The 12293-nt window shown below is 42.3% G+C and overlaps 1 protein-coding gene across 2 annotated transcripts in view; it reads right to left on the bottom strand.

Annotated features, from left to right (window-relative positions):
• Window positions 1–12293, bottom strand: part of atp2b4 (ATPase plasma membrane Ca2+ transporting 4) — a 148567-nt gene that overhangs the window by 42525 nt on the left and 93749 nt on the right. For both annotated transcript variants that reach the window (XM_083770505.1, XM_083770506.1), the window contains exons 8-12: window positions 10664–10828; window positions 8350–8564; window positions 7306–7548; window positions 2848–3089; window positions 1711–1948 (exon numbers count right to left, since the gene is read on the bottom strand). In XM_083770505.1, the coding sequence (XP_083626631.1) occupies window positions 1711–1948; window positions 2848–3089; window positions 7306–7548; window positions 8350–8564; window positions 10664–10828 (1103 nt within the window). The remainder of the gene's footprint in view (window positions 1–1710; window positions 1949–2847; window positions 3090–7305; window positions 7549–8349; window positions 8565–10663; window positions 10829–12293) is intronic.

Below are 12293 nucleotides of genomic sequence, written 5' to 3'. Positions count from 1 at the left end.
GGAAACGAAAGTGCAAGATGTTTGACTGGAGGGTCACAAACATCTTAAAAGACAAATGATTGCATAAGTTGAAAGCATTGCTTCAAGACAATGAAAACTACCGCTGATATCTGTGCTGTGTGTAAATAATTGGCTTTGAAATGGGGTATAATCGCAACCTCATTGGTATGAAAGCTGTGGTCACCGTTATGTATACTTAATTATTTGCTCTGAAAGTATATTTGTGAAATAAATATTGAATCAGATAAACACACCAGAATGAAAATTTTTAGTGATGAGAGTTTGTACATGATCACATTCAGGTTAGTCTCAAAGCTGTGTATATTTCCCAACAACATCTAAATGCATTGCAGATCATGTGTGAATATAGCATTAGAGATTGTGCTTCTCTTCAGGAGAATTCCCTGGAACTCTGGGCTGATGCTGCTCCTGGGTGTGGACATTGAGAGTCTTCTTTATTTAATTTCTCCAACTCATTGCCCTCTTTTTTTCCAGCTCTGATCTCTTGCTCCATTTGCATTCAGGCTATTATCTTCATCACTGATAGTGGAAGTGTGTGTGTGGGGCACTGTCAGCCTCTGCCCTGACCTCTGAACCCACTGTGTGTGGTACAGGGAATACATGGTGTGTTATTGGCGTGTGATACAATATGTGGTTTCCTAAAATTAACCTCCCTCTGCTTGCATAGTCACTCCTCATTAGAGTGATCCGATTACTTATTTATAGATCATTTGGAGACCTGCCACGGCGGATGCTTTGCAATGCATAAACATATCTTTGAGCACGCACGCAGGCACGGCGCGCACACATTGCGCACATGCACACGTAAGAAAACCAGGTACACATTTTGAATATTTAAACTATAGATTATTTGCCATTATGAAAGGAAATTTCACATGAACGCAGAATAGAAAATAATGCATATTCATGCTGTAGTAGGCTATACAGTAAGTATAATACTAGCTCTTAATTAGACCCATTTTGACCCATGCTTTTTATGCGATGTATTCCCATGCTTTTTTGTTCTTGCTTAATGTCAGTCGCTCTGGATTAAGAGCGTCTGCTAAATGCATACATGCGTAAATTGTATTTTCTTCTCTTTAAGTGTAAAAGCAGAGGTAAGCATGTGGTAAGTAGTAAAGTACATGAGAACTGTCTTTACGGCAACTATCTGAAGGCTAAAAATCTAAATGGTTAGAAGGAATGGTTTATATACAGTAGCATTGAACACATTTATCAGACGTGTTATCTGACATTCAGTTGACCTTTCAACCCATTTGGGAGTTAAGAGTGAACCCCACTGTCTTTGAAGCTATTTTCAACCTCTCTTATGCATTAGCAGTCTTCTCTTGACATTAACAACTGTAATTACTCTTAATATGTCACCTGTGACTGTGACCCACTGGGAACCGGTAGGACTTTAAATATGATGAGCTTACCAGGTCATCGAATACAAACTACAGTATACTATATACCCAATATGACTAATCCAATTAATTTCTAACATATAATTTGATTTATTAGAAATGCAATAAAACCACTGAGGGCAGCAGTTAGAGGATGACACAATAAGATCCTACTGTATAGGACTTATTTCCATTGCGCTCCTCTTACAAGCAACAGTTAATAAGTTAAAAATACTGTATTTAAAATACACAATCATTGTATGTGAGTGTGTGGGGGGGGGGGGGTGTTAACCTTGCCACCTACCTCAGGTCGCACAGGGTCTTCGATGCCGACAACAGCGATGCAGGTGAGTTCATTGAGGATGTCATTTTCAGCGTCCCAATTTGGCTCGCCAGCGTCAGCAGGAAAGTCCCTGTAGGCCACACAGATGGTCCTCAGCCCTTCACAGGCCATGGGCTCGATCACTTTACGCACCATCTCATCGCGATCCTTAGGTTTGAAGATTCGTGGCGCGCCCTGGGCGTTCAGAATACGGGAGCATCTAAGACAAGAAGGGGAAGAAAGACAAGGAGCACATCTGTTTGGCCAGAGTAGAAATCTCCAACAAGGTGCTCTTTGGTACAACTGGTTGACAGAATTGATGCTCAAAACATGTATACATATATACAAATAAAGATGAGACCAAGGTACCGTTAATAAAAAGCCTTTAATGTAAAGTGGCTAATACATTGCAAGATTTAAATGCACTACACGTTGCAGCACAACTGCCTTCATCAGGGTGACTAACAAGATTGCAGATAAAACATGATGGCTTTTACAGGATATGACACAGGTTAATTACCATACAGATTTATTTTGTGTGTGTATGTGTGTGTGTGTGTGTGTAGTGGTATATGGTAGGTTTTCATGGTGGGTTTTGTGAGGCTCAACTTCTTGTTCTCTTGGTGTGTTTTTTTGCCCGCCACCAATCCGTATGGCAATTAACCTATGTCATATCCTATAAAAGCAATTTTTTGTGCTATCTGTAATTTTGTTAGTCACCCTGATGAAGGACTTTGTGCCGCAATGCATAGGTGCATTTTAATCTTGCAATGCATTAGCCACTTCACAAATAGCGGAAATCATACGACAAATGAGAAAAATAGAAGATCTACAAGCTCACAATGCTGGCATCACGTCATGAGCTTGTACGTATTTCCGCTATTTGTACCATTTCTGAAAATCTTAAAAAAAAAAAAAGAGAAATAATAAAGCTAGGGCAGAGAAAAGGCAAATTGGCTGCCTCTAACATTCTTCAGGCATCTTCTATTAATAGGAAGATTCTTTCATCATCCATTTATTGATCTACTTCTACTACATCCAACCATACTGTATATTCATTCATTCATCCATTCACTCTCTTCATTTCAGACATGCCCAGTCCCCGGCCTCCCTGCATACTTGCGCAGTACGATCTCGGAGGCGCCTTTGCTGTACATGCGGAAGCTTCCGTCCGCGTTCTTGATGACGGTGCTCATGGACTTGCGGGCGGAGTTGAAGGTGTACACTTTGTAGAGGCTCTCCTCTGGGATCTCGTCTCTGACGGGCTGGTAGTCCCTCTTCAGCTCCAGCACCAGGCCCAGCAGGGAGCACTCAGTCTTGTTGCCCACGTGGCGGGGCAGGCCACCCTCCTTCTCCGGTACCTGTACAGTCAGGAAATGGCAAGATGTGAAGTCTCTATATCGGTGGTTCCCAAAGTGGGGTCCAGGGACCCCCAGGGGTCCTTGAGGGAGTTCCAGTGGGTCCCCATGCAGCTAAATGATAGTTTGGAGTTTTGCAATTCTGAGAGTGTACAAATGGAATCATTTGGAACCAAATGGTTCCAAATGGTGGGGGGGGGGGGGGGTACTGTGCCCTGTGGCCGCGGGGGGTACTGCGCCCTGGGAGCGTTTTCGCATTTTTAATTCACTAATTTTAGCATTTTCTATTCACTAATAAATTCACTATTAATTTATAATTAGTTAAATTGGAAAAAGGTCTTCGTTAAGACCTGGTCAATGCCTGTGTGAAAAGTGGGAGTGATTGGTGCAGGCAGTGAGGAGCTACGGCAGTCACAGTGACACACAGACAGACACAGACACACATTCAGACATTGATTGAATTATAGTATGATGATGATGATAAATTGGAGTCCCAGAGATGGAAATGACATTAAATGGGGGTCTATAGACTAATGCATGTCAAACTCGGGGTCCTTGAAATTAAACGGGTTGAGAATCACTGCTAGAGCTGTAAAAATCTTCTCTTATGGGGGTCCCTGGCATATATTTTCTAATGGGCGTCCACAGGCTAATAACATGAAAAAGTTTGGGAACCACTGCTCTATATAACCAGGTTTTAGTGTCATATTACAGTGCATTATGTGGGAGATGCAAAAAAAAACACGGCAAACAAGCACACAAAGAAAACAAGTACCTGGTTTTCTTTGTGTGCTTGTGTGTCGGAAGGATATTTAAAGCAAAAACATCTTTGTGTCTTACGTACTGCATGTAAAATGATACCTGTGACATAGTTACACAGCCTTTATCTTATTATTGTTTGACGATTGCAACTGCTCTTTCCTGGAGCGTGGCGAGGGTCAGAGTTGCTATACAAGTGGCATGTATTGGATTACTGTATGTACTGTATGTGCAAGATAATAAAAAAACATAAAACGGAACTCCTGGGCCTGGGCCTTGGCTCAGCGGTCCAGGCATCTCTCTCCCCCCATTTCCTGTCAGCCTAGTGTCACCCTATCCCTCTATGAAAAAATAAATGTGAAAGCCACAAAAAAGATTAACTTATGGTCAAAAAGCACTCCCTGTGCGCACACGAGTATGTGTGTGTGTGTGTGTGCGTGCACACGTGCATGTTTCATATTCCTCGTTGTCCAGTGGGATGTGTACTAATCTGGATATCCACTCATTCATGTGCAATCACCTTATGTGCACACATATGTTCCTCCACCTCTCTAGCCAAGATCTTCAGTGCATGTGTGCGCATTTCTGATGTACAGCACGGGTTAGTACAGTTGGTTTCAACCTTTTTTGTATCAGAGTCCCCTTGCAAATCTTGAAAGAGAATCGTGGGCCCACCCTTCTAATCATGGGTGTCACGTGCATTTTCAGAGCATGCTTAACTTAACGAATCAGTTAAGTTTTGGGCGGGAACCCCTTTTGGTGTTTTAAACATTGTTATAATTTAGCTATTGAAAAATAGCAGATCTACAAGCTCATAGCGCGCCACCGAGTGGCTGCTATTTTTGAAAAATCTTGAAAATGTGGCTCAAATCTTTGAATGTATATTCTTTCAGAGTGAACGTTTTTAACTCAAATCTTTGCTTCTGAGAGGTTCCTGGAACAACATATTTTCAGATGGGGGTCGGTGGCCAAATACATATCATGTTTGGGGTCCTTGGCATGAAATATTCAGCACCACTGCTATAGAAACATGAGGTTTTTCAGAAAAATACATTTTAAAAATATATTTTTTTTTTAATTTCGACGTCAGGCCTAAATGGGTCAAGTTAAGCATGCTCTGAAAATGCACCATTGACTTCTGCCACCATTGACTCCGGCGCTGCAGCGGCAGTGCCAACAGAATGCACAAAAAAGGCTTTTTCAAGCCACCGCCGATCACCTTCGTCAGAAGTGCTAATATGCTAACCGGGACATCACCTCAATCTGAGGCTCAATTCCGAGAAACACTGCTAAAGATTGTGCGCACATGTACAGTATGTGCATGAGCTTTTGGGAAGAATCATTGCCTAGGGACAGGAAGCTAAAATACGGTAAAAATAATATAATTAATTCTGGATTCATAAAAGACGAGATTTCTCGTCTTGGCACAGCCGGGTTTGAGCTCTATATACAAGATTACTCGAATCTGGCATAGATGTGTTACGGCTTTGATCAATGAACTAACATTGCATCATTTAAGTTCCTATTTATTTAACGCATCCCTTACCAGGTATTCATTCATTCTTGCGCCCCTGCCGAGGTCTTTTCACTCTGAGCTTTTGTTTTGAAGGAGAAATAACTCCCAGGCTGTGAACCGGAAGTGAAAACCTGCCTTGTAACCTACATTTTGTAACCGTGATCAGCGGTTTAGTTATCGTCCGTGAACAAAGATTGTTTTAATTCAAATCGGAATCTGGGAAAAGAATCAGAGATAAAAGCATTTGAGCCAGGCAAGAAATGACTCGAGTCATTATACTGTATCAGCTTGCATTCCATTCTCTTGCACATTTTACCTTAGTGGGACTTTCTGTAGTCGTGTTTGCAGTCTATAGTCATGGTGTGGTGGGGGAGAGGAGAGCGGGCTTAGTGTCCCATTGGGGCTAGTGCCAGACAATCATGACATTCTCGTGACTAAACATAGAAAGTCAGATCATTGATCAGCTCTGGAAGCTGATAAAAATGCAAACTGGAGGTGGACGGGGGTGGCCATCTTGCTTCCGGTGCATTGCCCTAACTTAATCACTTAACTTAATCAAAACTAGAAAAAGTGCCCTTCTGGGCACAGGTCTCCACCAGGATAGGAATGTAGGACATTGCAGCTTGCCTTCATCTGGTGGTTGGATAAAAGGGCAACAAAAGTAAACTAGGGAGTTGGCATACAAAGTTATCCACAGATCCGTGTAGTTAGAGGTAAAAACACTTTTCGGCCAGTTATAGCGCCACCTTGAGGCTGAGTTGAAATTGTTCATGTGGCATTTCGTCCTCGGCCTAGTGGGAATGTGGGTGCACAATTTAACGGAAATCACGCGATGTGTTCATGATTTGCAGCATTTTGTTTGAAACTGAGCACTCCTGTGAACTTTGGAAGCCAATCTTAACCAATCAGGATGGAGTCTGAGAAATCTGAAAGACCGGTTTTGTTGAATGGCTCTAAAGAGACTGTGTACCAATTTGCGTGATGTTTGGACAAAATCTGTAGGTGTACTGTGCAAAAACTTGTTTTGCACAAAGCGGCCTCCTGGTGGCGCTATAACAGGCCGTTCTGGAAAGTTTGGGGCAGAGGTTCATCGTTGGCATCCAGGGAGTGTGTGTGCAAAATTTGGCATCGACCGGGTTAACGGTGGCCGAGATTAGCTGCTCACGGACACACACACACACACACACACGCACACGGACGGACGGAGTGCAAAACATACTCTATTTTTACGTCAGGCTACGGTGCTATTTGAAAAGACGATCAGTGTATGTGTTCGTTCAAATCTTAGTGTATTGCCTATTATTTGGGGGCCTACTTGCAATGTCCTCATGGCCCATGGCTCACAGGTTGAGAACCACTGGGTTAGTGTATATACACAACACACATGTGGCTTAGACACCAACATTGAATTGTTTACACTCCCGCATCCCGTAGCCAAGTACATTGAAGACTTGGGTAAAGGTGATCCTTGTCCAGGCATCAGTGTGTGTGTGTGTGTGTGTGTGTGTGTGTGTGTGCCCGGCCGGTATCACTATACTTATGAGGGCAAGATGTGTCCACGTATAGCAGAACTTGATAAATTGAGCTTGAGGGGGACCATTTCCCTGGGACCCCACAGGTGAAATATTGTGTTTATGGTTAACAAAAGATCTTTAGAGCTAAGGATAGGCTACAATTAGGAAAGTTTTCAGATTGGTGTCAGGGATAGGATTAGGCATTTAGGTGTTATGGGGTAGACGACAGGGTTAAAAATGGCACACACGAAAATCTTTAAAATGGAATTCATAAAGAAAAATAGCCATCCTAAAAGGTTGCAGTCCTCTTGACCTCCTTAATACCAGACAGTGTGTGTGTGTGTGTGCGTGTGTGTGTGTGTGTGCGTGCATGCGTACGCAAGTGCCTGCTCTTCTGCAATGATACATCATCATAATCCCATGTCCTCACCAGGATCTTGGTAGTGTAAGCAGAGTTGATGGAGATACTGTTGACCAGGACCTCCAGTGTTGCTGGTTTAATGGCCTCTGGCTCGGGCACCGTTCTGTAGTGCGTGTCCCCTATGTAGGCCTGGACCACGGTCATGCGGTTCATTGTCAGCGTGCCCGTCTTGTCGGAGCAGATGGCCGTGGCATTGCCCATGGTCTCGCAGGCGTCCAGGTGACGAACCAGGTTATTATCTTTCATCATTTTCTACGCAGAGAAAGGGAGGGGGGGAAGGGGGTTAGTTGTCAACTTTCACGCTTTATTTGATTTGGCCTTAAGGAGGCACCCTTTTGACATTGTAAACTAATCCCTGGAAAAAGAAAACATAAGCGTAAAGGAGCATACGATCTAGAGGAATACCTTAAGAAGCAAGCAAATATCACAATAAAGATTTATGAGATGTATTATAGAAATCAAACAATTATTAAAGATAAATAAAAGGCAAGATCATTATGATTAAAAAAAACAACACCGCCCACATTCATTACAGGATTACCTCGAGGGTATAGAACAAATAAGCCTAATTTGAGATGGTTTATTTGGTATTTTCGTTCTGAGATGGTTTATTTGGAACCAAATTTGGTTCCATTTGTACACTCTCAGAGTTACAGACCGATAAAGGTCCATTTGGTTTCAAACTATAATTTAGCTGGGGACCCCCTGGAACACCCTCAAGGACCCCTGGGGGTCCCCGGACCCCACAATATGTATTCATCCAACATTAACTTAACTTGCTTGTATTGTTGAAAATGCTAGAAATGTTTCAATATCTTGAGCGGTATTAATCCATTCTGAGTGGGTTAAGGGCTAAATGTTGTGTACATGCACATACAATGTGCTAGGGATAAAAAACAGATCTTAGACAACCTGGAGGGAATGACCTGTGTGTATTGCACTCTGTGAGTGTACAGTTGTAACAACATGGACCCAAGAAATGTGTACACTCTACAGTGCTAAAACATCACTGAAAAACACGACTGAGTTTGTTTGGGGGTGTTTGGTCATCACCTTCACAGAGTACGCCAGGGAGATGGTGACGGCCAGGGGTAAGCCCTCCGGCACCGCGACCACCAGCACAGTCACACCGATGATGAAGAACTTGACAAAGTACTGGATGTAGATGGGTGTGCATTCCTTCAGCCAGGGTCGGCCTTGCACGCCGAAGGTGTCCACCGCAAAGTACAGGATCAGAATGATGACCGTCACGGCAGACATGATCAGACCTGGGGTGGACAGGGAGAGAGTTAAAGGGAAGGTCATTCAAATACACAGCATACAAATTCAATACTTTGTATTTGGTACCGTAGATGCTCAGCAAAGTTGTACGACAGTGTATAAATACTTTTACAATACAAATACATTTAGTGTGTATATGTGTGTGTGTGTGTGTGTGTGAGAAAATAAGTGCAATGTGTCGGTTACTGTATTAAGTTGGCACCTCCCATCACAGATGTTTGGTTGAATTAGAGCAACTAAACTTAAAGCCTTTTTTTAAAGGCTCAACTATGAATGTGTTCACCCACTTTGGGTGATATTAGGAGGCTGGACACTAAAAAAGAATCCGATTGCGAAATGCATTAAAATACCAATATTTTCTGTAGATTTGTTTCAGTAATGTTACCTCTGTGTTTTGTTTGCATGTGATTTATTCATAAACATGGTAACACAGTAACCACTTTTACTCAATCACCGAGTATTAACTAATAAAGTAAGTAAAATATAAACTATGTTTAGACATGTTTGGTTTTAACTGAAGAAATGAACTACTAGGTAAAGTAGGTTATGCACACATTATGGCAAGCTAGTAGGCTGGATCATTATGTTTAATTTATAGCCTGTCAGACACAGCAGACAGCACAGCATAAATCTGCTTTGTCGCGTGTTGAAAATCAGCAACAACCTTGTGACGCAGTGTGAGATTATAGACCTGTCATAAAGTAGAAGTCAGGCTTTTGAGACTTGAGAAGATTGATAAGAGACGAAGGCATCGCTGAAATGAAATTATATTAGACCACATTACCCAGGATAAATAAGGTCATGGTCTGTATGCAAGTGTTTTTGCTCCACATTCTATTTCTGTACAGGAATTAAAGGGCAAATTATCACTGAACCTGGTGCATGGCTAAAAAATACCACACTTACACTTATGAAAGCTCATGAGTGTATTAAGGTCAACTCAAATGACACAGTAAATGCATTCAATTCCTGAGTAGATCGTGTTCCCAGTAAAATGTGTACCTAATAAAACAGAGTGCATTTATGACCAGCCCTCTGGCCTCTTCACTGTCTCGCCACTTTGCAAAAAGCACTTAATATGTTTTAACAAAATGCCGACCCAGTTTGCCACTTACAGACACATTAACCCCAAAACACATTTGGAGTTCCATGCAGTGCAGGATATCAGAGATTAGTTCGCCATAATCTTACTGTCGCTTCCAGGACAGTCTAGCATTTTTGTACATCAAATATTGAGAGAAATGTGTCAGAACACATGTCAATAGTCACCCAAATCTGTTAGGAAATAATCATAAAGTTTGTCCAATGCTATTTCAGAAGCATTCACATTCACTTAGAATGCACTTTCTATGTTGTTTGTATTATTTCACTATCAAATGATATTAGCAGTGTATTACCTTCCTGTGTTTTCTCAGCTTTAGGAACTGTTCCTGAGCAATGTGGCCCATGGTTCAGGAACCCACCTCCTTTTTCTGCAGCATGAGCCAGCTTGATGTACAAGTACATCCTCTGGACATATGTCACGGACTTTCCCCCGACCATTAATGCCGAGTGACAAGCAGGCATGCACTGTGTACTATTTTCTTTTAGTATCTGGTATGGTTCGGCCGAGACCTTCCAGTCTCAAGAGTGGAAACTTTGCACACAGGTGTTTCACACACCTTAAACCAGTGGCTTTGAACCAGTGGGCCTTGAGGGGGTTCCAGATGTTCCCCAGCTAAATGATGGAGAGTTACTAACCAAGATCTTTAACTCTTGAGTGTAAAATGAAACCAAATCCATTTGGTTTCATTTTACGCTCTCAAGAGTAAAATTGTTGTTACGTGCCTGTACAAGAAGTGTACACAATTCAACATTTGCCTGATATCTCTTCTATGGTAGACTACCAACATCAAGGCAGCATGGAATTGTGGACAAAATCTTGTCCAGTGACAACAAAATATTATTTAGTTTTGGATCCGAGAGGCTAAATCTCATCAAATAGTGGTCCGTGGCTCAAATGTTTACAATGTGCCCATTGGTGTGTCTTGGGCACAGAAAGTCAGAGATGGGCCTACTGAATGTGTGGGTGTTGTGTTGTTCTCACCGGCCTTTCCGATCTGCACGGCCAGCCTGGTGAGCTTGCCCTGTAGCACCGACTTATCCTTCTTGGAAACGTGAACTTTCTTCACAGGCTTGGCCTCTTCCTCCTTCTCCGCCTCCTCGCTCTTCAAGGGCTGGATCTCTAGTGCAATGCCATCTTGGGTCTTAGCTATGAGGTGGGAGAGGTGGAGGGGGTGTTGGTGGGAGGACAGACACAAGGGAAGACGGGCAAGGTGGAGAGGGTTGGAGGCAAAGGTATGAGGAAGATGTATGAGGGGGGTGGGTGGTGGGGCGTAAGGGTACATAGTTTGGAGAAGGACAGGGAGAAGGAACGTGGAAGAGTTGACATGAGAGCGAGGCATAAAAGGGGTTGGGGGGGGGGGGGGGGGGGGCGAAGGACAGGTTGAGGGAGGTGGTGTATTGCAGAGTGGATAGGTTGTGGAGGGTGAAGGAGGGCAGGGGGTAGAGTGGAGGTAGGAGAGTGAATTTCCCCAAAAGTGGGGTTGAGGGGTGGTTTGGGAATGATGGGTAGAGAGGCAGACAATATATTTTCGGTTCAGTTGGAGTCACAGAGACAATATCCTGCCAACCAGACCAGTGATCCACAAACGCAAGCTAGTCAAGCAACGCAAGGGATTATAGAGATCCCTCGGATCAGAAAAACAAAAACCCTCAAAGAATCAAAAACCTGGATCGTAATTTTTGGTGATGCTTGATGGTAAACATTGCCTTTAACCAATTTCATAATCAAATAACAATCGATCGATGCAAATGAAAACGGTCCAAGAAATTGGCATTTTAGTACCTCTTGCAAACAAGGAACAGTGGTTAGTTATGAAAAAGTAGCTTGGTGAACATTTAAGCACACACAGCACAGAGTACAGCAGATGTGATAAAACAAAAGAGGATTTAACAAGAAAGTGTCAATCATAGACAAATGGTGTCCCACTTCTGTCAGGAAAGCATTAGACATCACAACTATAACAAGGAACATCAAGGGGATAGGAGAATGAAAATTATTGTACAGTTTCTTGTTTTGTCTTGTCAAAAGAAAAGATAAGTCATCCTGCTATGCAACGCTGCATCTGTTTTACATACACAAATAGCTTATTTGCATTTCACCTCTTCATTGTCATGGTTTTGTCCCATTTGTAGAGCATAGTTGTCTCGATTCATTTGATCTCTGGGCAACCTGGCATTTGCTGTCTCCACCACACATTTCTGATACATATATCAAAGCACCGAATAGCAAAGAAGGTGAAGGTGATACTACTACTAATAATAAATATAATAATAGCTTTCTTTTGACGTTTTATAGTAAGTGTCCCAGTGATTGGCTCTATATTTGGAGCAGTTGTATCATGTCAATATAAATTCTAATCTAACAAAACAGTGACACTATTAGTAAATGTCCCAATGATTTATTTTACGTTCAGTACGGTATGGATTTGTGTGGAATTTAGTTAGTGAATGGAACAAATACAATGAATACTTGTTTGGGAATAACACAAATACACAGCTATACAAATTATGGACAGAAAGGCAGCAGTAACTAAATCTCTTGAATATTTTAGCGAACTGTACCCATAATTCCTTTAGAACCTCATGGAGAATCAACCCACTTCTGACAGCAC

This window comes from Protomyctophum parallelum (genome assembly GCF_964188405.1).
Source record: "Protomyctophum parallelum genome assembly, chromosome: 8".
NCBI classification, from domain to species: Eukaryota; Metazoa; Chordata; class Actinopteri; order Myctophiformes; family Myctophidae; genus Protomyctophum; species Protomyctophum parallelum.
The sequence above is the reverse complement of the archived record's forward strand: the minus strand, read 5'-3'. Positions and strand labels throughout refer to the sequence as shown.